The sequence below is a fragment of the Ziziphus jujuba genome, chromosome 2 (genome assembly GCF_031755915.1).
Source record: "Ziziphus jujuba cultivar Dongzao chromosome 2, ASM3175591v1".
Lineage (NCBI taxonomy): Eukaryota > Viridiplantae > Streptophyta > Magnoliopsida > Rosales > Rhamnaceae > Ziziphus > Ziziphus jujuba.
Genome location: NC_083380.1, coordinates 7,965,779 through 7,993,333, shown reverse-complemented (window position 1 = coordinate 7,993,333; position 27,555 = coordinate 7,965,779). Strand labels below are relative to the sequence as shown.

General features: G+C 33.8%; 4 protein-coding genes and 2 long non-coding RNA genes across 8 annotated transcripts; 5 read left to right on the top strand and 1 right to left on the bottom strand.

The window, feature by feature from the left end:
• Positions 1-506: 506 nt before the first annotated feature.
• On the top strand, positions 507-3,650 carry LOC107418063 (acetylornithine aminotransferase, mitochondrial). The gene is made up of 3 exons (XM_016026731.4): positions 507-1,163; positions 2,014-2,448; positions 2,816-3,650. The coding sequence occupies exons 1-3, from the start codon at positions 735-737 to the stop codon at positions 3,347-3,349; spliced, it is 1,398 nt and encodes a 465-aa protein (XP_015882217.2). The 5' UTR covers positions 507-734; the 3' UTR covers positions 3,350-3,650.
• Positions 3,651-4,326: 676 nt separating this feature from the next.
• LOC107418067 (uncharacterized) lies at positions 4,327-7,057 on the top strand. The gene is made up of 3 exons (XM_016026736.4): positions 4,327-4,771; positions 5,422-5,610; positions 6,021-7,057. Exons 1-3 carry the CDS (start codon positions 4,592-4,594, stop codon positions 6,549-6,551), a joined length of 900 nt encoding a protein of 299 aa, XP_015882222.2. The 5' UTR covers positions 4,327-4,591; the 3' UTR covers positions 6,552-7,057.
• Positions 7,058-8,267: 1,210 nt separating this feature from the next.
• On the top strand, positions 8,268-12,627 carry LOC107418061 (probable potassium transporter 13). 2 transcript variants are annotated; one of them, XM_048473633.2, is made up of 10 exons: positions 8,268-8,670; positions 9,268-9,370; positions 9,589-9,837; positions 9,970-10,020; positions 10,190-10,450; positions 10,570-10,622; positions 10,738-10,852; positions 10,996-11,250; positions 11,341-11,863; positions 12,009-12,627. In XM_048473633.2, the coding sequence occupies exons 1-10, from the start codon at positions 8,629-8,631 to the stop codon at positions 12,436-12,438; spliced, it is 2,082 nt and encodes a 693-aa protein (XP_048329590.2). In that variant the 5' UTR covers positions 8,268-8,628; the 3' UTR covers positions 12,439-12,627. The 2 variants fall into 2 exon arrangements, with proteins under 2 accessions (XP_048329590.2, XP_015882215.4); XM_016026729.4 differs by having other exon boundaries at positions 8,281-8,670; positions 9,268-9,499.
• Positions 12,628-13,371: 744 nt separating this feature from the next.
• Positions 13,372-14,205, top strand: LOC112491698 (uncharacterized). Its single transcript, XR_003056078.3, has 2 exons — positions 13,372-13,621; positions 13,744-14,205. It is a non-coding gene; the product is annotated as an uncharacterized LOC112491698 (long non-coding RNA).
• Positions 14,206-16,364: 2,159 nt separating this feature from the next.
• On the top strand, positions 16,365-17,336 carry LOC107418074 (uncharacterized). The gene has a single exon (XM_016026743.4). The coding sequence runs from the start codon at positions 16,466-16,468 to the stop codon at positions 17,072-17,074; it is 609 nt and encodes a 202-aa protein (XP_015882229.1). The 5' UTR covers positions 16,365-16,465; the 3' UTR covers positions 17,075-17,336.
• Positions 17,337-23,051: 5,715 nt separating this feature from the next.
• On the bottom strand, positions 23,052-27,258 carry LOC125422492 (uncharacterized). 2 transcript variants are annotated; one of them, XR_007241191.2, is made up of 3 exons: positions 26,915-27,258; positions 25,680-26,549; positions 23,052-23,685 (listed from the first exon to the last, which is right to left on the bottom strand). It is a non-coding gene; the product is annotated as an uncharacterized LOC125422492 (long non-coding RNA). The 2 variants fall into 2 exon arrangements; XR_009635803.1 differs by lacking the exon at positions 23,052-23,685 and adding an exon at positions 23,692-23,990.
• Positions 27,259-27,555: the final 297 nt, after the last annotated feature.

Sequence of the window (27,555 nt, the reverse complement as noted above, 5' to 3'; positions counted from 1 at the left end):
AGTTTCTATTCAACTTCAATTAAGAATACAAAATTTGCTAATTGTATTTTTTATGGTAAAATTTACTAGTGAATTTCAATATCAAAAAGTTGCTAACATACATATATGTATGGAATTAAATTAAAATTTTAAAAATTGAAAGATATTTAATTATGGGTTACATATTTCTCATCTCTTATATTCTCTTTAACTTGGATATCATAATTTGATTAAAATAAATTTTAAAATTTAACAGTGTTATTTTTTAACATTTACTATTAAAATAATTATACTAAATTTTGATATTGGTATGGTCATTTGTTAAAAATTTATAACAAAGTCAAATTTTGAAAATGGAACGGTAAATTGCAATTTTTAATTGGAGAGACTCTTGAATTTCAATCAGTATTTTGAAGTGATTTTACTGATTTTTGGGATTAAAAAATTCAGGAGCGGACCATATTTTCTTTTTCATGTATAAAGATTAAAGAACAGTCAATTAAACGTCAGAGATTATGCACACAAGAACGATGACCTTTGAATGAAAAAATAAAAAAAAAGAAAAAAAATTCAAAACTGTGGCCTCGTACAGCACACTTTTGTTTACTAGCAGCTGATTGCTAACATGGCCGCCAAGTAATGTACTCTATAAATTGCGAGATTCTCGTTTTCCTAATTTTCCTGCATTTTCTCTCCAGCCAAGCAGCCACTCCACCGCCTAAAAACCCGAGAAAGAAAACATTTTGGGTCCGAAAATGAGCTCCCTTTACGTTTCTCTAAAGACTCCCATTTCTCAATCGAGCTGTCTCCGCCGCCGGTTCAATCTTGGTCGAGAACCGTCGCAGCTCTGCCGAATCAACGGTCAGAGGGCGCCGACTACGTGCGTTAGCGTGGGGGTGGAAGCACCGGAGAATGCGGGGAAGAAATTAGGGTTTTTGACGAGCAAGGAGGTGATTGAGGCGGAGGCAAAGTATCTGGTGGGTACGTATGCGAGAGCTCCGGTAGCAGTGGTGAGTGGCAAAGGTTCTAAACTGTATGATGTCGAAGGGAGAGAGTATTTGGATTTGAGTTCTGGGATTGCGGTGAACGCGCTTGGCCATGGAGATGAAGATTGGCTCAAGGCAGTGATTGAGCAGGCCAATACGCTCACTCATGTCAGCAATATCTACTATTCCCTCCCTCAGGTTCGGCCACTTACTAATGCACTTGTTATTTTTCTGATTTTGACTTTGTTTGGTTGCCAAGAAAGGAAGGGATAAAAAAGTTGTTGTTGTTTTAATGAACTGGGTAAATGGTATTTTAGCTTAAAAATGGCTTTTGGCAATTTTTAGGTAGGTTGAGTTTGGTTGAACGAGGCTTTTATCCAATTGGAACCCAAACGGTATTGCATCAGTTCTCATCAAATAATGAGCGAATTCATATTTTGTAGATGTATTTTTAGCGAAAAAACTATAAAGGAAGTAAAAGCTATAGCTCCTTTTTAGTTCTTAGGAGTGGAAGAACTTCGTTGCTTGGCACCTTTAAGTTCATATTGAGTTTTCCAGGTGGGTTCTAGTGTGCATCAGGTCTGGGGATTTCATTTGTATGTTTTATGGTCTTAAATGTTCACTGAAATGAAAATCGTGTTTCTGGGTTAGTACTGCAGCCGTACAACTCAATCAATTTAGAAAGCTTGTCAAACTTATAGCTAACTTTGCTTTGGGCTGCAGTCCGTCGTGATGATAGTGGCATTATGCCAATGGTTGACTTCCTTATTGATCATTTGTTCTGCTGCTAATGCCACTTATTCGAGCATGCAGACTGTTAAAACAACCGGATGAATTAGGTTCCTCACATTAATAGGCTGACTAAGAGATTGTGGTTTTGTTTTGTTGTCTTTTCTAGTAGGAAATGTTGTCAGCAATAACAATGGCTTATTTTTCTTGTACTATCATGCTTTGTTTTTTTATCCTCATTTCCTAGTTAGGTCGTTTGTCCAAAGTTGTAGATGTCTTTCCCCTGTTTTTTCACAGGCTCATTTTAATATTGCTGCAGGTAGAGCTTGCAGAGCGTCTTGTAGCTTCTTCTTTTGCTGATCGTGTGTTTTTTACAAATTCCGGAACAGAAGCAAATGAAGCAGCTATTAAGTTTGCAAGAAAGTTTCAACGAAACTTGCATCTTGATGTAAAAAGGCCAGCCACAGAATTCATAGCTTTCTCTAATTGCTTTCATGGCAGGACCATGGGTGCTCTTGCTTTGACAAGCAAAGAGCATTATAGATCACCTTTCGAGCCTGTCATGCCCGGAGTGACATTTGTAGAGTATGGAAATATACAAGCTACAAAAGAATTGATTCAACGAGGTAAAACTGCAGCGGTTTTTGTGGAACCCATTCAGGGTGAAGGTGGCATATATAGTGCAACAAAGGAATTTCTGCAATTTTTACGTGCTGCTTGTGATGAAGCTGGGGCTCTTCTGGTGTTTGATGAGGTAATGAGCCACTTGTTTAAAAATGATTTCCAGTAGTTCTATATCTTTATGTTTGTTCATTAAGGTTTTTATAAGGTAGCTTGGTTTTCTTAGCACCCAATGTGTTACATCAGAAAGTAAAACTGCATCTGTTTTAGTTCTCTCATTCTTGGAAACGAGGAACAACTTTTAGTCTGGTCAGTCCTTAATTTGAATTCTTGTTGGTAATGATGCACAATACTGTTTGATCAACCACCTTCTGTGAGGATTTCTTCTCATACAAATAATATCGTTTTTGCTCTTGCTTACAAATTCTGCTTGTTTGTAGCAAAAAAGATCAAAGTTTTGTCCTTCTAATGTACAATGTTCTTCCTTTCTTACTTGTTAGGTTCAATGTGGTTTGGGCAGAACTGGTTACCTATGGGCCCATGAAGCTTATGGTGTATTCCCAGATATAATGACACTAGCCAAGCCTCTAGCTGGTGGCCTACCCATTGGAGCTGTACTGCTGACTGAAAGGATTGCTTCAGCCATAGCTTATGGCGATCATGGAAGCACTTTTGCTGGTGGACCCCTGGTCTGCAATGCTGCTCTTGCTGTACTAGATAAGATCTCAAAACCTGATTTCCTGAGCAGCGTCTCCAAGAAAGGTTTCCACTTCAAAGAGATCTTGAAGCAGAAACTGGGAGGGAACCCACATGTGAAAGAAATACGTGGTCCTGGATTGATCATCGGAATCGAGTTGGATGTATCTGGTTCACCGGTTGTGGATGCATGTCGAGAATCTGGTCTTCTAGTTTTAACTGCGGGAAAAGGTAATGTAGTGAGGCTTGTACCTCCATTGATCATAACAGAGGATGAGCTTAGTCAAGCAGCTGATATTTTGTACCAAGCCTTGCTTGTGCTAGATGAAAAAAAGTAGGCTCAACTTAGGAGGAGATAAAGGGATTTGAAGCATTTAGTAAGAAAAATAAAAAAAAATAATAAAATTAGGGTGTTTTGCTTCTGAATCTTCGGACCTGTATTGGCATCAACTGTAGGTCTTGTAGTTCAGTCTGAAGTTAATGATAGAGGAGGTTGTTTATCGTAGCAAGGCCACAATTTGGTGGTATAATCCTTTCAAAAACTCATTGTATCTCTTTGAATTTCAAGTATCTAGTTAATGTTATTGTGAAGTACAATGCCATGGTTTATGAGGTAATTTATTCTCTTCTTGGACATTATACATTTATTGATTACTATTATTATTATTATTATTATTATTATTTTTATTTTTGAATTGGTAAGGCTATAAATGCAAGTTTCAAAATTAGGGAGAAAATTTCTACAATTCTTTAAACATCCTAAAGGAGTAGGTATAATTTATTTTGGAAATATCTTACGTTTTGAAAAATCAGGATTCTTAATTGTAAAGTCGTTTTTTTTACTCCTTTTATTTTTATTTTAAATAACATTCTTAATTTCGGTGACATTTATTTGTATTATAATAATTTTAGTTCTGCTGTACAAATATATATATATTATGGATTGGACAGGATAAAGAATGAGTTTTCTAGAAGTTATCTAATATAATGGACATGAAAATGATCTAAAAAGCATCAATTTATAGAAGGAGATTTTAAAAAGGTTTTTAATGCAATTTAATTAGAATTTGTTAAATGATAAGAACAAAATAATGAAAATTCAATGAACCTAAAAAAATTAGAAAAGGATATACATGAAAATAGATGGAATTATAAGCAAACGTGTTGGTTAGGCAAGGTGAGTACGAGTGGTTCGGACCAGGCTGGGAATTGGGGTGGGCTCGTTAGGTCCCAGTTAGTGTTAGTTGGTGGGTTCGAACCACATGTTGCCACCTTGTGCCATCCATCTGTCAGTTTAAAAAAACAAAAAAAAAAATTCAAAAAAAAAAAAAATTCAAAAAAAAAAAAAAAAATAAATAAAAACCATGTTTGTCTGAAACTCCGCAAAATCATCATTGCTGTAATCAAGCACTCAAAAACAGCTTCAAACTTTTATATCTCTATCTTTCTCTCTGAGACTCATTCTTTTATTTTTGGTTCTCAGTATGCTTATCAGTCTTCTTAGCGCGAAGATTCTGTAAAATAATTTGAAATAGGAAACTTTGGACAGCGGAGATTGGTTGGTGGTGGGCGATAAAAGAATGGCATCGGCGCCGACGAACAAGATTGAAAGGGCCCATCAGATGTACCGGGAAGGAAAGTACTGGGAGGCTTTGGGGTTTTACACGGAAGCCCTTTCCATGGCCAAGACTAAGCCCCAGAAGATCGCCCTCCACAGCAACAGAGCTGCTTGTTTTTTGAACCTTCACGATTTCAACAAGGTTCTCTTTTTCGCTACTCGTTTTCTTTTTAATTTTAATTGCGGTTTTTTTTCCATTTTTATTGTTGTTTTTTTTTTAATTTTTTTTTTAAAGTTGTTTGATTAAAAGGAAAAAAAAAAAAAAATTAGAATTTTGACAATTTCGAGAAATTTTTTTAGCAGGTTTTGAGAAAATAATGATGTTGTTATCAATTTTTAGTTGTCGGTAAGATTTGAATCTACTTGCTAAATTCCTAGTTAAGGTTTAGAGCTGATTTTTGTAATAAATTATTCACGCAAATCTTTATCGAGGATAGAATTCATTTGAAGAATTTACTAAAAAAGATAATACCTTTTACCACATTATGTATGGTTTCTGAGCCTTTGATCAGGTGGCGAAGCAAAAAGGATGGAGTTGGAATAGTCTGGGACTTCAAAATTTTGCCAAAAAAATAATATTGAAATTGGTTTTGACAAAAAAAGCAACAAGGGTTATAGATTTTGGAGAAATATCATAGTTTTTTGAAGTGTAAAAACTCTATATTTGAAACTCCGGTGTTATGTGGCCCTGTGTACTTTGTTTTTTGCATGTTGAGTTGATTGTATGCATAATTATATATATTTGCTTTCGGGAAGTTGAATTCTTAACTGACATATTTCCAAACGTCTTAGGCAGCAGATGAATGCACCTCAGTACTTGAGCTTGATCGCGATCACACTGGAGCGTTGATGTTACGTGCTCAGACTCTGGTGACCCTCAAGGAATACCATTCGGCTCTTTTTGATGTCAATAGGCTCATAGAGTTGAATCCATCATCAGAAGTGTATCAAAACCTTCAAGCACGCTTGAAGACACAATTGGTACTATCTCTTTCTTCTTTGCTAGAATTCCATCATCAATATAAAATTATTGTACGTGGTAATAAAAAAACTTTGGATTAGAATGGAGTTCAGAGATCAAACTTACAAGTTAAAATACAAATGCATATGAACATGTATACTGTATTGTTTTTGTGGGTTTAATAGAATTTTCTTTACCTGTAGGCTTTAACACGGGAGGGTAACATAAGATAACAAGTGTTGACTATATCATGTCGTAATTTGATTGCTTTCCAGATGGCTGGGATCATATTTTGATGACATTTGGTCCTCCTGGTGGATGAGATCACATTTTCATTGCATATGGTCCTTACCATGCGAAAATTCAATTGTATTATTTTCCTTTTCTGTGGCCATTAAGATATTTTTCATTTTTCCCTGCTCAAGGAAAGTCACTTGCTCCTATACCCGAATCAGAAGCAGAGTTAGAAGAAGAGGAAGAATATACTGATGAAGCTGAGCCAAATAGATATGGGGAAGAAATGGACGAGGAAGAAAATGCAGTAGTTGCATGTGCTGAAACAGTTCAGGATGCTGAGAGTAATAGGACTACTGTTGATGCTAGTGTAATATCACCCAAAATGCTGATCAAAGAGGATTTATCTAAACAAGAAAGGGATAAAAAAAGCAACTCCGTGAGGTTTGAACAAGAAAGGGATAGAAAAGTGGGCTCTGCAAGGATTACTACTGCTGAAGTTGTTGCTCCTCAAGCAGAGAAAACCATAGAATTGCCCAAAAAAGATCCTAAAGGATGGCAAGCGATCCCAAAACCAAAGGGACACTCAGCTCTGGACTATGCACGGTGGGATAGAGTTGAAGATGATTCTAGTGAAGAAGATGACGATGATGATGACGATGAAGAAGAGTCTCAACCTCAATATCGGTTCCGTGTAAGAACCGTAGGTGTGCGGTCAGTGAAGTAAGGAGGAATAAACATAGCCTGTACAATCACAAGTACACGATCTGATTTGTAGAATTATCCATACCGAGAAGGTGGTATTTGCAAAAGCTCAGCTTGTTGCATATGCTGAAATTTGCAAGGCTATTTAAGAATGGCAGTTTGGTTTTGACACAAAGGTGAATTTTGCACTTACAGAGCAGATTCCCAAGGAAATTCATGCGAAGGAAGAACGAGTATTTGCATTAGACTTCCTTGGTCAAGATCGTGTGTGCAGTTCCTGGTGCTACCATTCATATATATGTGTTAGTGGAGAAACTTTAGTGGGGACTCGGTCTCCAAACAATTGATTTGGAAACACTGTTCTATTGGTCAGAAAATCATGGGTCTGGTGATTTGTTTACATGGTTTATAATGCTCAGGTGCCTGTTGTAAATTATTTTTGTTATTTCTACGAACAATGGCAAACAGATTCACAGTTCAAGTATTTCATACTAAATTAAATATTTGGTTGCATATTGGTTCTGTTTACTGATCGATAGCTCTGGGAATTGGATGCTAGAAGAATCTTGAGTCTTTTATCCGAAAATCTTATTATCGATGTGATATTCGTTGACAGCAAAATAAAAGTTGTATGATTAGGCTGAAACATGTCATGAAACTAAAATTTATTTGATTATACGCAGATCAGCTTACACACCCTCCTTTTTTTTGTTTTTCTTTTTTTTTTTTTTTTGGGGGGGGGGGGGTGTTTGTTACGTTAAGTGTTCAAAGATTGCTGTATCCAAGCAATCCGGTACAACCCCAGAGAATTAAACTTGTGGTTTTGTAGTTATTTATTTCCAAATCCAATTATTAGTTTTTATTCAAATAGATTAGGATATCCAATTTCAAATGCAATGAAACATTTTATTAGAAATTAGAAAAAAGGAAAGGAGGGAAAATTGTAGGAACAAGTTCCCTACTGCTATACGTGTAATATTTCTAGCATACTTGTTTGAGAGAATCTCACAAATTGTTCGAGAAAATCTCATAAAATTTTCCTTAGATAAGAAAGAATATCCTTTTTCTACCTTAATATACCTTTGTTTCTTGCATGACCAGTCTTGCTCTTTTATTCCTGAAAGAGAAAGAAGAAAAAAAAAAAAAAAAAAGGGGAAAAGAAAGTACAGACAAATATCTTTTGATTTCTGACGGTTATTAATATTCAATATATGAAAGGGAAAAGCTGAAAGAGGATCATGAATTTCCCTTCTGTTTTTCTATTGAATTTTATAGTTTTTCTCATCTTTGTTATCTCCTTTGAATTAGCCCTTTTAACATTTTATTTACTCTGTTTTTACTCCACGGAAGGAGAATCTGATGAAAACCTTTTGTTCCCTTTCGTGACAACACCAGCAGGAAAACATTTTACTTGTACCAAAAAAAAAAAAAAAAAAAAAAAAAAATTGTAGTTTCCGTCCGGAAATTTCCGACGCACATCCAACTAGAAAAGCCATAGTCGTTGTTATAGAATTGTCATACCATACTCCCCATATCATGTGACACAAGCAAAATATATCTTAGCAATATATAAATATTTATATATCATATGATTGACCAAAACCTGATATGATATTTATTCTAATGTGTTTTCCAAATCATGCAGCGGTTATAGAAGAGTTACTATATATATATAATATATAGTAAGAAGGTTTTTCTCTCTATACATGTATGCATTGAAAATTAAATTTTTATCAAACCCATCTGACCGGTATTGTCAAAAAATTAATAAAAATATAAAAGATTTTTCTTACTTTGACAAATGGTGTACACATAATTCAACCTACTTTACTTGAGGGAGTTGCAAGTTATAACTACCCTTCAGTATATGTGCGCTTGTTTTTGTGTCTTTCTCTTTCCACAAAAATGGCTTTCTTTAGAAAATCCCACTTGAAAGGGAAGGACAGGGCCTTAAACTGTGTTTATCAGTAATTCCTCTTCTCTTTTAGCCTTTTGGAAATATTGGACAAGTTTAAGTGCTTCTTTTACCCGGTTTATTGGTTTTCTCTTTTAAGTTACTTGAGCGAAGTTGCGGTTTTGGTATTCAAAAGGGTAGGGAAATGGACCTGGTATCAGATCATTCAAGCTGGAAATCAAGAGCGGTAAGTGCAACAGTCTGCTCTGTTTCTATGTCGATTATGATCCTTTTCTGCTTCTTGTTCTTTTTTTTCATCTGTTACTTTCAAAGTAGGGTGGTTTAGTTTTGATTAGTATGGTTCGTTTTACTCTGTTCTAGAATGAAGTTAAAGCACTGTTTTACTGGTTTTCACTCCAAAATAGATGCTTGATTTTTTTTTTTTTTTCTCACTTATTTTCTTTTTCTTTCTACTTTCTATTATTAACTAAGAAAAAGCTTTTTTTGTTGTTCAATTTCTTAGCGTTGGTCGGTAAGGAATTCTTTTTCTTTTTCTTTTTTGATAGGGGAGTGTGGATTGTGGACCTTTTCTATTATATATATGGTCAAACTCTGTTGTGGTATTCCTTATTTGAGTTTTTGACATCGACTAATAGTCTTAATCCAGTCTTCCTGTTATTTTTAGTTATAAGATAAATGTTCTGGCATTTTGATTTTGTAGGTTTTAACTTTTTTTTTTTTTTTTGGTGCGTTCATTGTATGTTGGTTTCTATTTCTCTGCTGATGATTGCCTCTATAATTTGTGAACATATTAAAACTTCTTCTTGTTTGCCTTTATCTGCAGAACTTTTACAGGACTACTTTATGTCTTGCTTACCAGACTCTTGGGGTTGTTTATGGGGATCTTAGCACATCTCCTATATATGTTTACAAAAGCACGTTTTCGGGTAATCTGCAACTTTATGAGGAAGATGTTGAAATTCTAGGGGTACTTTCTTTGGTTTTCTGGAGTTTGACTCTTATCCCACTTTGCAAGTACATTATATTTGCATTAGGAGCAGATGAAAATGGTGAAGGTGTGCTCGTGTTGATCCTTATTTGGTGTTTGAGGATATATGCTGCTTGAGTTTCGTTGGAAATAAAAAAATGTCTTTTGGCTTTGCAGGCGGAACGTTTGCTTTGTATGCACTACTATGTCAAAACTCAAGGGTAGGCCTTTTGAGCACTGGATATCCAGCAGATAAGCATATTTGTTCTTGCAATTCTGAGATATCTAAAAGGGAGACAAGGACAAGCTTACTCATGAAGGAGTTCTTTGAGAGGTATAAGAGTTCTCGCGTTGTATTGCTGCTTGTTGTTCTTCTTGGAACTAGCATGGTTATCGGTGATGGAATCCTTACTCCAACAATGTCTGGTGTGTCTTTAAGTTCGACCTATGTCTGTTCTATTTGATCCTTTCCTCAATGGAATTTGATATTGTTTCCTGTTTGTGGTTTCATTCTGCAGTCTTCAATGATAATGCTTTATTATATATATCTCCTTGCAGTTGTTTCTGCAGTTTATGGAATCAAAATCAAGGCTACAGAGCTAGACGAGAGTAAGTAAATCAAAACAAGTTATTCCTTTTCTTTTTCCCTCCTGCTTCGTGGAGGCTGTTAGTATTAGTATTACCTTTGACTTGGATACGGTTTTTTTATGTTAAATTCTCAGTGAAAACCACTTGTTTATATTTTTTGTTTCTAAGGAATTCGTGTTTTTCATGCTAGATTATACTGTGCTCATAACCTGCATCATCCTGGTTGGCCTTTTTACTCTTCAGCATTTTGGAACACATAGAGTTGGATTTCTTTTTGCTCCAATCATGGTATCATGGCTGCTATGTGTCGGTGGAGTAGGAATCTACAACATATTTCATTGGAACCCCAGTGTAATACGTGGTCTGTCGCCGCACTATATTTATAAATTCTTTAGAAAAACAGGAAGAGTTGGATGGAACTCACTTGGAGGCATAGTTCTCTGTCTCACAGGTTGGTTTGTAGAGGAAGGTGTTGACATATTAGCCTTGTAGTTTGGGAACCTTCCACTTTTGATAAAGCTAATTTTTTTTTTTTTTTTTTTTGGGGTTGGGGTGGGGGGGCTATAACAGGTGCAGAAGCTATGTTTGCTGATCTTGGCCATTTTTCCCAACTCTCTGTCAGGGTAGTTATTTCACTTCATTCATCCTCTTTAATGTGCTTTCATAAAAGATTGGGAGTAAAAGAAAGGAAAAGAAAAGAGGTTTGATTCTAAAGACCCTAGGATTATTGTTTGGCAGATTGCATTCACAGGGCTTGTTTACCCTTGTTTGGTTCTTGGTTACATGGGTGAAGCTGCTTATCTTTCAAAGAACAAAATGGATCTTCAAAATAGCTTTTTCAAGGCCATTCCAGGTAAGCCTTAACTGGTATTTTCTTTTTCACCAAGTAAGTGGTGTGTTTCGCTAAAAGCTAAGCACAAAATGGACCTTCATATGCTAAAAAGCTTTTGGGAAGCCAATATGTAAGTGTTTTTTTACTTGTCCTTGCCCATACAGAGCCTATCTTTTGGCCAGTGTTTGTTATTGCAACTCTAGCCACGATGGTGGGAAGTCAAGCAATAATCTCAGCTACTTTCTCCATAATCAGTCAGTGTAGGGCACTCAGGTGCTTCCCTCGAGTGAAAATAAAGCACACTTCGAATCAGATACATGGGCAGATATACATACCAGAGGCAAACTGGATATTGATGTTGCTTTGTCTAGCTGTTGTTACTGGATTTAGAGACACCAATATGATTGGCAATGCATATGGTTTGTGTGTTTCCCCTCCTTTCCTCTCTTTTTGGCTCTCCTTGTTTGTTTTTTAAATGAGTTTTGTTGAAATGATGTTATGTTTTACAGGTCTTGCTGTAATCACAGTGATGTTCATCACAACCTGCTTGATGTTTTTAGTCATCTGTATGGTTTGGAAGCGAAACATTTTATTGGCAGTCTTATTCGTAGCGATCTTTGGATCAGTGGAAATGCTTTATATTTCTTCATGCTTTGCCAAAGTACATAAAGGAGGTTGGCTTCCACTTATAATCTCTCTGGTTGTTATGTCTTTCATGTCATCCTGGCATTATGGGACTTCAAAGAAAGATGCCTTTGAGCTGCAGAACAAGGTCTGCTTGGATAGTTTCTTAAGCCTTGGACCGAGCCTAGGAATCGCAAGGGTTCCTGGAATCTGTCTAGTTTACTCCAATCTCACCTCTAGTATCCCTCCAATGTTTGCACATTTTGTCACAAACTTCCCTGCATTTCATCGGATTCTCATCTTCGTCAACCTTAAGTTATTTATGGTACCGAATGTTCCAGGTGGTGAACGTTTTCTTGTTAGCCGTATTGGCACACCAGACTTACGTATCTTCCGGTGTATAGTGAGGTATATGTTGTTGATAAGTTATTCAATTGTAAACAATCTTATTTGGTACAATTTCATCGACTTTGTTGTTGATAAGTTATTCAATTGTAAACAATCTTATTTGGTACAATTTCATCGACTTTGTGATACATGTTTTCATGGCCAGGTATGGTTACAAAGATATGATGGATAGCTATAACTTCGAAAACAATCTGATTGAGAAGGTCGCAGAGTTCTTGAAACAAGAGTGCAGCAGTGATAACATGACAGTCAGAAAGCAATCACCAGACAATACGAATGATGCAACCGGAGATGAAGGGGTTGATGGTGGTGGAGCAGAGAGAAGAAGAGAAGTGGGGTTTCTAAGTTTAGGATCCTCTGAGGAAGTGAAGGAGCTCATGGAAGCTAAAGAAGCTGGTGTGGCTTACATGATGGGAAACACTTATGTCATGGCAAGTGAGACTTCTTCTTTCATGAAGAAGATTGCAATTGATGTTGTCTATGGATTTCTTCGACGGAATTGCAGGAGACCAGCCACTGGACTTGGAATCCCATCTACCTCACTGATTGAAGTGAGAATGCTTTACAGGATCTAACTACAGCATGGAGTACATAAAGTTACAAGCTTCTCTCTAAAAAAAGAAAAGAAAAAAGAAATGAGCATTGAGAGCTTTGGAAGGTTTAGTTTAGAAACTAAGGAATACATAATGAGAATTATGTATTATAAACTATGTATATGTTGTGGAGGTTTTACTAAATTAATACAAAAAAATTTGACTAGAAAATCTTCTTTAATTATTGCAACTTTTTTACTGGTTTTTCAATGTGCAAGGCATGGGATGAGCAGGGGTCAGAAATAAAAGAGTGGATAGGGGTGGTGGTGGGGGATACCATTGGATATGGACATGTTCAATATTTCAGTGCATGAAAGGTGAATGCATATATTCTTATATTGGAAGATGAAAATTAAAAATAAATACAGAGGAAAAAAAAAAAACTTGTGAGGGACAAAAGGGTAAGAAATTAAATACCTTTTTAAAGCCAAACCCTTCTTGAATGAGCTCCATCTATTTCCAAGAATCACAACCAAAAAAAAAAAAAAAAAAAAAAAAAAAAAAAAAATCTTAATGGGGTGTGCATAAGCATAATAATACAAAAATGGAGATACACAGAACCCTCTAAAATCATTTTCCAGAAATCTCCTCCTCTAAATCTGATGAAGTAGCTATGTCATTGATACTTTCAATAAATGCTCAATAGGCATATTTGTTGAGAAATGAAATAAATAACTTTGAGATGGCTTATTGTGGGGATGACACACAGAGGGCATTAAGTATTTGTTTAGCCCCAATCAGCCATGCAATGCTATCTGTATCATATATATATATATATATATATAATATATAAGGACAACCAATATGGGAATTTTTTTTTTATATAAAAAATATAAATTGGAAAATGAAATATGGAAGTAATAAATATATATCTTTTATAGGAGGTTGGGAGCTGAAGAGAGTGAGAGAGTGATATGTACCCTACAACCACCTATTGACTGCCAACCAAATTTTTTGTATGACCACAAATTTATCCAGAGAAGCAATAACAGAAAATACACATCACGTTTTTGTTGTCTGCCAAATTTTGGGCTTCTGTTTTTTCATTTTTTATTTTTTAATTTCTTTCTTTTAAGTCCCTCTAACTTCTTTGGTTTAGCATAGCCCATAACCCCATCAATTTCTCTCTTCCACTACTAGCTCGCTGTCTCTCTATACAAAAAAGGTTCATTTCCATCATGTATTATCTATCTTTGGCTGCTTATTACATTTTCTTCAATGCAACAAAAGCTTTGTATTTTCTCTGCATGATTTTCTTGGTTATATTCTATGTCTTTCTACTCTCAGAAAGTATCAGGGAGATTCAAGAATTGCAGGCTTCGGTTACTAAGCAAAAGTTGAGCAGCTTGGTGTATAATTTGAAGATTCATGAAAATCCTGAACCAAATGGATCGTCTACCTGCTTTTACTTTCAGTTCTTTTAGAGACAAAGATAAGCATAATTGAGAAAAAGGTCATGAGCCCAGCTTAGTATACTTGATCACAGTTTGTTTTTGAAGAAGAAACTTTAAGAGAAATGGATATGGAACCCAGCTTATCCATCTTCATGTTTTGGTTTCCACTACTGGTTTTCCATCAACGAATTATATATATATATATATATATATTTTTTTTTTTTCTGCTGTAATATGTAATTCTCTGTATTTCCTTCATGTATGTATACCCTTTTTTTTTCCGCCTTTTTTGTTTTGGTAATATCAAGTTATGTATATGTTATATATATACTAGTATGACACTTTATTTTCTTAATTCTTTGATTTGTTAAATTTCTTTAGAGAAACCCTGTGTGTAGTAGCAGTACTTTGCTTTTGCTTACCCTGTTAGTCATGGTTATAATTGCTCTAACTTGAAGTTCCAAAAAGCTGTTTTGAGAAAGTAAAGCAAAAAGAAACTATTCTGAAGCTGACTTTGGCGATCATTTGAGGTAAAGTAATATGGGTTTTGCTTCCAAAAGCCACTTCTTGACGCATTTATTGGAAAAACTTAAACCCAACTTTAATTCCAATTATTTTTTATTTTTTATTATTTTTAACTCTTATAAACAGTTTCCACAAAACAATAAACTTGCAGATGCCAGAAGTGTTGTTCAATATTAAGCAATATTTGTATCAGAAATTAAGGATATACCTTTTCTTACAAAAAGTCTAATATCAATTCGTTGCATATTAATTTTCAGAAAGTTTGTTAACAATCTTGTTGGCTAAATTAATCAGAGATTATGATAATTTACATATGTCTAATCAATTAAAGAGCCTGCCTGCCTAATTTTACAGTACATGTCCTAGAGTGTTTTGGCTCCAATAGAATAAGGGTTTTTCCATTACGGAAATATATCTTTTAAAGTAGCTGTTAGTAATTTCTGATGTAAAAGAGAAAGCAGAAAACAGAAAACAAAGAATTTCGCTTCCAACTTTTTCAACTTTGCAAATATGAAAGGTCTTGTCAGTTAGTCTTCCATTTGACTATAATAAATTTCTTAACCAAAAAGAAAAAAGGCTGTAAGGATACATGTTTTTGATAATTTATATATATATGTATATATATATACCATATTTTTCTCTCATATGAAAAAATAGATTTCACATTTTAATTATGCAACAAACAATAAGTGAGAGTGGGAAAAATGCTAAAAAACATATGGTCAAACTAAAAATATTTAGTAAGATGTGAATCATGAATATTATTTATGTTACGTTGTGTACATCTTGTAGCCAGAATTATTTATTTATTTATTTGTTTTGTTTCTAAAAATAAAAGTAGATGGATATTAATTATAGAAAAGGTGGTTAGGTAGGGTATTATGCATCTGTGGGTTGCAAATAACTCCATAAAAGTGAGAGCAACATTGAGTTGTATGTGGGTCTATAAGCACTATAGCAGATTGGAAATTATTGATTATAAAGTTTCATGAGCTAGCTCTCCAAATTTGTTTTTCTAAGAATTATGCCTCCTTTTGAATATTGATTATGAGACAAAGATATCAGAATGGCTTGTATAAAAAGGTATGGACCCTATTTCAACCATATATGCGATCGTTACTCTTGATTTGGAAAGAAGCAGTGCATTAATAATCAATTATTTTTCCATTTTACACATCACAAAAATTTAAATAATATGAAATATCCAAATCCTCATCTCTTTGATAAAGGAAGATATTTGACCAAATTATTTTGGTCATTGAATATGCATATTCAATAGTGCACAAATAATGAAAAATTAATTATGAATAATTATGATCATGAATTGTATAAAGTTTTTTTTTTTTTTTTGAAGTTAAATTGTATAAAGTTAGATGCACTCGTTTTAATGACCAAAATAATATTTGTGAAAAATTTTTGTATATGGAAAAAAGAACAAAAGAGGTAGATCTCATGGAATTACTTTTCTTTTTCCAAAAAAATGAATTAAAGCTATGATTTACTTGATATTTATAATGAATTGTATTGTTTGTTTATGCAAAATTAGAAGAGTTTAGATCTAATAAATGATGACTGTACTATACGAGTAAAAAAGTTTTATTCTAAAGTGCTTTATTCCAAGAATATATATTATTAGGTGAAGCTGATCATATATGAAAAAAAGAAAAATTAAAAAATAATATATATATATATATATTTTTTTCTTGTAAACACTGCATGTGAGTCAAAATTCACCACAATCTTCAAAATTCTAATGCTGCATCGTTGAATATTTATTAAAACACAAATTGCTTAATTTAATTCAATATGACCGTTGCATAGGAGGACAAATACGTAATTTCAACTGAAAGCCTGTTTTTTGCCGTTGCAAAACGTTGCGGGCAATGTACGATATTACATTCACAAACCAAGGGTGATTTCGGAAACACACATTTAAAAATCCTTCCCACATTAGACCGTTATAAGATTTAAGCTGTAGACCGTTTTGAAATCCTCACCTCCCCATTACTCGCTCTCTCTCTCTCACTAACTCTTCTCTCACTTCACTCTTTCTCTCTCTAACTCAATCTCTACAAAGAGCAAGAAAATCCATGGCTGATCAAAGCACAAACCCATCAATCATGGAGTCCAAAACCCCACACCCACTTCACCAAATCGCCGAAACACCAACCCACAAGCTTCTTCTCAAGCAATGGCTCAAGGAAGAAGAACTAATCCTCGGAAGAGTCTCACTCAAAGAGACCCAGATCGACTCTGTTCGCAAGGAGATCACGATGCTCTACATCTTCTTCTTCCTCTTCCACTCCACCGCTCTAATCCTACTCTTCAACGCATCTTCGAGGGATCCACATGGAGTTGCCTGCCATAGATCATGGATTCCATCTCTCTGCTCGCTTTTGTTCTCCCTGGGAATCATCTGGGCCGTACGGTACAAGACAGACATGGAGGTCCACTTGGAGAAGCTTTTGGAGAGAGAGAAAGAGGATGGGATATTGCTGGCTAAGTGTGTTGAGGAGTTGAAGAAGAAAGGTGTTGAATTTGATCTGATGAAGGAGGTTGATGCGCTTAGGAGGGCTAAGAGCATGAGAATGGAAGCAAAAGCTGTGAGGAAATGGTCTGCTAGAGACTTTGTCACTTTGTTTTTCTTCACTGTTTCTTGCTTTGTTCTAGCCATTACAAGGGTTATTTTGTGTAATTAGGATTTTTTTTTTCTCAGATGGGGTATTCTTGGAAAATGGAATTTGGATTTTGGGTATATGATTCTGACTGAAGAAGATTAGTTGTGGGGATTTGGATTAGAACACTTTTTTGGATTCAATGGCTTTTTTGTTTTTGCTGTTTAAGTCTTGGGTGGTGGAATCGGAACCCAATGCAGAATATTTTGTTCTGCTTTTTGTAAAATGAAGAAAGTTCTTCAAATTATATTACTAATAAATTTGTTGGCATTTTGAATCTTCTTTTATGACTTTAACTATTTTGATTTGGGATTTTGATTCATTAATTGAAGTTTATATTTATTTTGTACAAATATCATGGCAATTCTAATATAAAGTTTGGCTTTTGACAATAATGGGTAGTTTAAGGAAGCACAAAGAGACAAAAGAAGAAGCTCCACTTTGCAATATTATCTACATGAAACTTTTATTTTATGGTACTTTAGATTTGTGGGATTTTCAAATAGATACGTAGTTCTAAGAGCTAAAGTTTTTGAAAGTTGCTTGCATGGATATAATTTGTGTACTTTTATAAATTGGGAAAAATATTGGTGATGATAAGATTGATTAGGGGGGCGGTGGTGCACTATATATAATTGTAGGGAATATAGTTTTAAACTTTGGCTTGAGCTTGAATAGACCTCTGTATTGACCCAACTTGTCTGAGTTTAAACCATTAGGGAATGCTTTAATTTGCTTTTAAAATGAACAAAAAGGGTCCAAGAGCTTGAATTAAAGTGGTGCAAAAAAGGTGACAGATGAGGAACATTTTTTTTATTATTATTCATATCACAGAAAGGGAAAAAGATGGACCTTTTTTGAAGTGTGCTGACACGATGCCAGGGAGTGGTTCAGTAAAATTGGCCCAAAAGTGGAAGGGGTCCACTTATGGACAGCCGCATTAAGTGGGTCAATTTCGCCTATCTGAGTAAGTTTCCTTGATATGGGCTTGGGCTTAAACATCGGTAAAATGTCTAGATACCCTACAAGAATAATGCTATACATCCACTCACTTTTTATTTATTTTTTTTGAGAATGTTTCCTTTTGTTTATATATGATTAATTTATGGGGAATTTGGTCCAATGCCCTCTTTATAAGGGCTATGACGATATATATTCTTGTATTGGTGAACTTTTTTATTTTACCTTTAAATATCCATTACATCTTTAAAAAAATTTTAAAAAACTTGGATGTCCTTATTTTAGATCTATTACAAGAAAACTTTTTGTGGCTCTTTCGATTTAGCTTCTGGGTTTTCATCCAAAACTAATGTTGAGATTAGAAAGAGGACCAAATCCAAGGACAACAAGTTTGAGTTCAATGAAAGCAATGCTCAGATCTTCAGGCTAATGCTCGACGATGCCCATCTTCAATCTAGCCTTTATTTCTACGAGAATCGGAATGCTTTTACCTTCTTGCTTGTGGTTCTTTCTTCTTTGTTGCTTCAGAAAAACTTGAATGGTGGATTGGAAGAATCTGGATCTTTAGCAAATGGCGATTTTGTTCTGATTCTACTAGGATTTGTGGGTGTTTTTAAGTTTTTGACGTTGCTCGCCAAGGTTTCTTTTGAAAAATCTACATCAAGGAGGTCGGAGAAGCAATTGAATGTTCTCTTTGGGGCTTTGGGAGCCATAGCTGGGAATATGGTTTGCTTCCCAATTAGTCCTTTGGTTCTGGATTTCAATTTTGGTCCACTTGATGGTTTTGGTAGATCTTCAATTGCTGTTTTAATGGTGAGCAACGTCCTTTGGTTCTGGATTACCATAGGGCCTTCGGTAATTACCGATGAAACCTACGGTAATCAATTTGTAGTTGCTGAAAAATTTACGATAGGTTTCATCGGTAATTACCGAAACTCGTATGGTTATCACATTTTACCAATTTTTTGGCCCCCACAAGTCCCCTAATGTGTGTTAAATGCAAAAACATTCAAAATATACATTCTTTAATGATCCTACGGAGAAAAAACCCCAAAAATTCTGAAAAAGTTCTCAAATTGGCACAAAAATTTGATTACCATAGGGCCTTCGGTAATTACCGATGAAACCTATGGTAATCAATTTATACTTGCTGAAATCATTACCGAAGGTTTTATCGGTAATTATCGAAACCCCTGTGGTAATCACATTTTACCCCTTTTTTGGCCCCCACAAGTCCCCTAATGTGTGTTAAATGCAAAAACATGCAAAATATACATTTTTCAATGGTCCTAAGGAGAAAAAACCCTAAAAGTTCTGAAAAAGTTCTCAAATTGGCACAAAAATTTGATTACCATAGGGCCTTCGGTAATTACCGATAAAACCTACCGTAATCAATTTATACTTGTTGAAAAAATTATCGAAGGTTTCATCAGTAATTACAGAAAGCCCTACGACAATCAAATTTTTTTGCCAATTTGAAATTTTTTTCAGAACTTTTAGAATTTTTTCTTCTTAGGATCATTGAAGAATATATATTTTGTATGTTTTTGCATTTAACACACATTAGGGGACTTGTGGGGGCTAAAAAATTGGTAAAATATGATTACCACAGGGGTTTCGGTAATTACCGATGAAACCTTCGGTAATTTTTTCAGCAAGTATAAATTGATTATTGTAGATTTCATCAGTAATTACTAAAGGTCCTATGGTAATCAAATTTTTGTGCCAATTTGAGAACTTTTTTAGAACTTTTGGAATTCTTTCTCCTTAGGATCATTGAATAATGTATATTTTGCATGTTGTTGCATTTAACACACATTAGGGGACTTGTGGGGGCCAAAAAAGTTGTCGAATGTGATTACCATAGGGGTTTTGGTAATTACCGATGATTTCTATGGTAATGTTTCTAGCAAATATAAATTGATTACCATAGGTTTCATCGGTAATTACCGAAGATCCTATGGTAATCAAATTTTTGTGCCAATTTGAGAACTTTTCAGAACTTTTGGGATTTTTTCTCCTTAGAATCATTGAAGAATATATATTTTGCATGTTGTTGCATTTAACACACATTAGAGGATTTGTGGGGGCCAAAAAAATTGTCGAATGTGATTACCATACGGGTTTCAGTAATTACCGATGATTTCTATTGTAATTTTCCTAACAAGTATAAATTGATTACTGTAGGTTTCATGGGTAATTATCGAAAACCCTACGGTAATCAAATTTTTGTGCCAATTTGAAAACTTTTTCAGAACTTTTGGGGTTTTTTCTCTTTTGGATCATTGAAGAATGTATATTTTACATGTTTTTACATTTAATATACATTAGGAAGCTTGTGGGGGGCCAAAAAATTGAAAAAATGTGATTATCATAGGGATTACGGTAATTACCGATGAAACCTACAGTAACCAAATATTTTTGCCAATTTGAGAACTTTTTCCAAACTTTTGGAGTTTTTTCTATTTAGGGTCATTGATATGTTATCAACACAATATGACAGATGACTTTTCCAACAAAACAACACATAAAACCAATGTCTATTATGCCAAAACACACATTACGCGGTTGAGCTACTAATTGCATTCCTTACTACATTGCATAACACACGCATACCACATAACATGCCCCCATTGTCTTAATATAGCGTAGAGTGATTATGGTCCTTCAGTTGAATGGTGCTATTGGTTGGCAATGCTATCAAGAGGTATGGCGGCTGAGCATGATCGGCTGCTGTGACTAATCTGTTTGCACCTCCTGCATCTATATTGATGACGTTCTTCTCCTTGATATTGAATCCTTTTTTTTTCTTGGTCTTCCTGATTGTTTACCAATCTTAGGTGGAAGTACAAGCTGGTTTATGACATTATCTAGAGCATGCCACTGACATTTATCTCCAAGTGGATATATGGTTTCCAAATATGCATCACGGAGTGAGTCAACTGAGTAATGCATCGAGCAAAGGATATATGGAGAAATATGTTGATGCTTCCATGCTGCAATTGCATGGACACAAGGAAAGCCAGGTTTCTCTATACGGCATGTGCATTATCTATCAAATTTAAATGAATAATATGCTTCAGTGACTACCAAATAAGGGTGCTTATGAAATGAATGATGCAATCTAGAAAAAATCAACTCCAATAAATTGAAAAGTGTGCAAAGACTTTCAGACAGAAATTTTACCAGCCTAATCAAGTACACTCCTCATTCCCAACACTATGACAAAGAAAGGTTGTAAACATGTCCCCAAAGAAAAAAAGTTGCATCCATGTTCCCAAAGAAAAGTTTATAGTATATGGTTAGACAACATAAAAGAAAAGCTCTTTAGCTAAACAAATCAAACACCGATAACATACAAAACTACATGGTAGTAATTTAGAGAATGTCATATAAAAGAATAAAGCAAAAGGTCATCAAGTTATTTTCTTTCATGGACATAATAAAATCCATTTCCTCCAAATCATAGTTAACATAAGAGAGCTGCATTAGGAGGATAAAATGCTTAAAATTTTTTTTTTGAAAAAAAAAAAAGTAAACAACCAAGATATAGTGGTGTATTTAGACTTTGAATATATGAAACAACTTACATAATATATTAAACAATATGTGAACAAAACTATGGTGCACATTATATGTGAGTCTACATAAATATGAATTTTGGGGACAAAGATATTGCACACGTGATATACATTATGAGCTAATTCACTTAGAATTTTGCTTTAGCTTGTTGATGGAGAATATGTCAATGTCACCATTCATATGACCTTGTAATGCAAATAAACAAAATAAAACTTCAAGTTAAATAGAATATACAATTGAAAAACCAAACAAAACATATAATTCTTCCAAAACTTCAATTTCTATTCTCCACAATTCAGTCTTCAATCTCCATACTTCTAGCATACAAAAAAACACAACATATAATTCTTCTAGCATACAAAATCCACATTCCTCAGCATAAAAAATTCACATTCTTCCATACTTCATGAAAAATAAAGACAAAATTAGGGAGAAAAATTTAGGCTATATACCTTTGAAAATTTATGCCACTACCCAAATTTAGTCAATCCTTCCATTAACTGGTTCTTCCTTTCTTCATATGTGAGCTTCTTTAAGTTGAACCTGTCAAACAAAGAAAGAGAGCAACTATCATCAGATTCTTTGTTTATAAAAGGAAAAACAAACAAAGAAAGTCATTCATATAACCAAGTAACTATCGTAAGGAATGGCTAATGCAGCTATGTATCGGAATTATTATTATCATATAGTAAATACACATTCCTTTTCCAAATTTGTTTTATGTATATTATCACCAAGAAATATAACTGCTATCAGAATTCTTCTGGTGAATTACATGCTCTATGCAGAATTTAAATAATCCACTCACAATAGTTTACTGCAGTCGATAAAAGACCTTCAAAATTCTTCAACTAAGGTGCAGGCATTTTGCAGAATTTGTTAGGAGTCAAATTTCAAATGTACAAAACTAGTATCTCAACCTAACCACAAAAATATTAAATGTTTTTCAATGTACAAAACATATGAATATTAATTTGAGCAACAAATGGAATATAATGTCTGATTCTTATCCAATACCACAAGGCAAAGAATATTAACTCCAAAATATATAATCTTCTTGATGATTATTGGAGAAATTTCCAAGTGGATCATCAAAATTTGCAAGTGGGATAGTTTGAGTGGGGCTCAATGTAGAAAAATGAAATATACCTTAAAATTTTCTAATATGTGATCATCATATTCTACCATTGATATGTATTTGTAGCAACTCAAGAACTAAAATTATGATTTAATATATACCTTTTTTTTTTTGAAAGAATCATGACTAAAAAGTATATAAATGTGAATGAAATAGAAATATATTTCAAATATTTACGTTTTTAATTGATAATAAAGTTGTGTAAAGTTCATTGAAATATACTTTTGGTTTAATAGTATACCTCCTTTTTTGAGCCACCAATCTCCATAGTAACTTATTATGCCATGACAAGACGAAAAATGCAATCCTAAGATAAACCAAGCCCATGAGTTATCCTTTGAAAAAACATTATAACTCATTGTTACCGATGCATGTAATATATACATATATATATAGTCTGTGCATGAAAGAAATAAAAAACAGGGACATAAATTTACTTTTTTACCAATTAAAATACAAGATGAAAGAATAGGTTTATATATCACCTTTAGGCAATCCTATCCATAATTGTTATTGCAATTATTTCATAATATATATGAGACCATTGTACTGTACTAATACATTTCTTCAATGCATCTATGTTAATATTTTTTCCAACGGACTACTAAGATAGCATAAGCAAAATATAAAAGCACACCGTCACCAAGAGGACTACTAATAACATGTATAGAACATTGCATAGTTGTTATATAGCATGATTAAGTGGATAAACTAAATACACATCCAGCTTAAGATTAAAGCTATAACATACCCCCAGCTAGTAAGATTTAGTACATGTAAACTGTTTTTAGTACTAAGATCCTTAGCATATCATGAAATTTGTTTCTGTATGCATATGCTAAAAGTCATGCTGGTGATCCATGAAGATCTTCTACAACATTTTTCCTTGGAGTCACTCACTCCATAGTTCAGTTTGCCACTTCCAGCAGGTACACTAGTTATCATTGTGATCCTTCTGGTAGGTAAGAACATCAAATGGAAGAAAAGTATATCAGAATTAGAATAGATATATCTTGAATTTCAACTAGAAATGTAAAATGATAAATGTTTGTTGCACTTTACTTCATTTAATATGATATATAAGCTGTTCTAACTTCTAATAAGAAAAGGAAAATTGCGATTAAAAAATCAAAACAGCTAGAAAAGGGAAAAACCAAATACAAAAAACAAAGGTAAGAATTATTGCTCAAGCTTTGTAATATAATGTTTTCAGCAATCCCAAGATCCTTGAAAGGGTACTCAAGAGAGACGTTGACAACCCTACAGCAAATAAACAAGAACACTATGGTAAACCTCATGCATGGAATAAGTTTATATTAAAAGGCTTGGAAGGTTGCGTCTGAAGAAAAAAGTAACAAGAACTTGAGATTTGTAATTATATCATGTATCCTGTAATAAATATTATGTAGTACTACCTCTTACTTTAATATTGAAATTAAATTAAAAAAGCGCAAAGCAAAACAGAGCATGCTATCTTATTGCTAGAGTAAGTCGTATCCGAGATGGTAACCAAACAAAATTGTCCCAAGACAAGCAACACCAACATAAATTATCTGTTTAGTTTTCAGTAACTATCAGAGGCAGTTCATGACTTCAAACACATGCAAGTTTTTCTTGTTAAAATATTCTCAAATAGATAGGGAGCAAGAAAATTTATGGTCATTTACATTCATTATCATTTTTTTTTTTGGTACTCCATTGGTTGTCAATTTAATTTCCATGTATAGAAGAAAACAACCAAAGATTGTTTTAATGCTTTTATTACAATAATAGAGAATTTGTATTTAACTTTAAATTATTGTTTGAGAGACTTAATCCTCTTAAGGCTAGGATATTTTTGGTTCATTAAGTTTGCATAATATTTGAAGCTGGGCATCTTTCCGCAAGGTAACATCCAGCAACATATTAGGACCCATTAATGGTAATGTTTTCATACTTTTCTTTGTTGTATGAACTATAAGATGAACATGCCAAACATTTATGGCAAATAAACAAAACCTCAAGCCCTAGTTTTTATCATTATAAATTTTGAAAACAAACTAGCAAGCATTTTGTCTAGAAAGCTGTGTAAAACTTAATATAAATCATTATGAGCATTGTAACTTTTTAATTATTATTAATTTAAGGTATATAATCACAACATGGTCCACATTAACATTTAGCTGTCTTCCATGATCTAGTCAAGAAACTTTTAGAGCCATAGAAATTATGGGTCAAGGAAAAAGAAATGTCCTTTTAACTTTCCATTTTCAATTTAGAAACCTTGAAATGGTTGAAGCTAGTCTATTCAAATAATCCATAAGAAATTCAAATAAAAGATACATTGCCTAGAGATAAACATCCAAACTCTAAGCACTTTAATTTACAACACAAGAATGATAAATAATTCACTCCATTAGAATTTTTTTTTTTTTAGTAGTCCAATAAGAAATCTTAAGGAAAATGTTTTACTTGTATGAATAACACACTAAAATGTTTATTACATTATTTCAATGAGGAATCATTTTTCAGAAATTGATTTTGAAAATTCTTTAGTATTTGGAGCATGGAAAATATAAGAAGGAACAAAAATTTTAAAAATCTAGGATAATAAAACTTGGGATTTTTTTTTTTTTTTTGTTTTTTTGGGGACAAGTTTGAATTAAAAAATACTTCTCTCAACATGTCCCAAATAGCTTCCCAAAAAAAAAAAAAAAAAAAAAACATTACAATTTACAAAGTCATATTCTTTTATAAAGTATTTTCCTTGGGAATTATCAGCCTACCAAATAAGGAAGTGAATAATTCAAGCAAAAACCAGATACTGCCATTATCTTTTGTCTAATTGTGACAAACTATAAATGAAGGAGTAATTTAGAAGTTCCAAAATGTTGAATCTTGATGTGAAATTAATTATTTTTAGAAAAATAAAGAATATAAGTTATATAAACATATTTCCCAACAACTTACCTTTGGAGTTTGATGGTTTGGTTCTGCTAATCCTTTAGCATTCATGCACTCAGCCTGATATTTTGAAACAGCCAGATTTGACTTGTCCAGCGACAAAGCATACATCACCTGCAAATTCCTAGATAGGCTTTCAGTTCCACGCTTGAATCCCTACACTTTTATCTTAGATTCGACAAGGAAGAAACCATCTAAACCATGATTATTGACTTCCGTCCCTCCTCTTGAAGAACTCTTTGGTCATCCCAAGCCGTTTTGCCATTCTTTCTCACTTTCTCTTCCTCTCCTTCTTCGTCATGCTCCGTTTAGAGTTTGATTTTTCCTTTTTGATATTTGAAAAGGATAATTTGGAAATATATGAAATGAAAGAGTAAAACAAAAAAAATTCAATCAAAATGGATAGATTTTATTAACACGTTTCAAATAATGGTATTGAACTAAATTTCCCTTAATTTATAGAAAATTCGGCCCAATATCCTTTTTGGAAAACCCTCAATGAAATCTACCCATCTTTTTTTAATTTTTTTGTTTTACCTTTTTAATTTTTAATATTTCTAAGTTACCTTTTCAAATATCAAAACGAAATATACACATTGAAAAGCTATTTCATTTTTCCCTTAACAAAGCACGAAGAAAAGAGGAAAAAAAAAGTGAGAGAATGGCTACGCAGCTATCGGAGAGTTCTCCAAGGAGGAGAGACGAGTGGAGGTTCAGGTTTTCGGCACTGGGGGATGGGTTGAGGAGAGCGGGCGTGTTGACCAGGCACAGAAACGAACGTTGGTGAATCGAAACTCGATGGAAGATTGTGGTCTATCTCTTCAATGAAGTTGTGGGTAGCAGTTATTGTGGGTCTGCACAGAGGGCTCGAACGTCCTTGAACAGAGAGCAAGAAAATGGAGAGATCATTATGGTTTAATAATTTATGTGTATTGACTGAAATAATAATAATAATTTCGGATCATGACACAGAAAAAAGTGGTGAAATTGAATTTGCTAAGTTGAAAATTTTGGAATTGGTTTTTTCCCAAGCCTCACCAGCTTCTATTCAGGGAATGGAAAAGAAAAGATAAAAAAAAGTTAAACCAGGAATTATTTGACTGGTTGCTTACCAAACAAACGTGAATGTGGAAGACAAACAAACTTGAAAAGGAAAGAAAAGGAAGAAATCTTTTGGATAATTTTAAAAAAGCGTACTGTAATTGGAACTTATAATAATTGCTAAGTAAGAAGAAGGAAACCTTAATTTGCAGCAAGGGATAGAGGTACGGGGATCTCTTCCGGCGGCTTGGACTCCAAAAGAACAGGGGTAATTTTTTATTTTCATTAAGGGTAAATTAGGAATAGGTGGGCATATGAAAAAAAGCATTGAGACGCAAGGGGTATATTTCATTACCCACCTAGTTTGGTGGGTATTGGATCAAATTCCCCTTAATTTATGACCTAATTGTACATTGTGGTACCACTTTCATATACAGAGTATTTCTCCGGAACCAAGCTAAAAAAACAAAGAAAAAGAAAAAAACTTTGTTCTTGTAACTTTAGAATTGTTCAATAATCTTTTACAATTTCTGCAACATATGAGTCTGTCCCTAACACACCAGCTAGAGTTACAAGCACAATGTTTTCCTTTCTGATGAATTTGTAAAAGATAAGCCCAGTTGATCACTAGCAACCAAAAAAATATGCGGTAAATGGGTTTCATCCATGCCTGAGGACCAGTTGCCATAGTGTTGTGTTCTATTTTTCAATATTATATGGTTGTTTGGGGGCTAATGATAAACTCCCAAGTACAATTTTGAGGAAATTAATTACCAATAATTAGTTTCACCTCTTTCTCTCTATTTCTCTATTATTAAATCACTACCAATTGATAAATTCA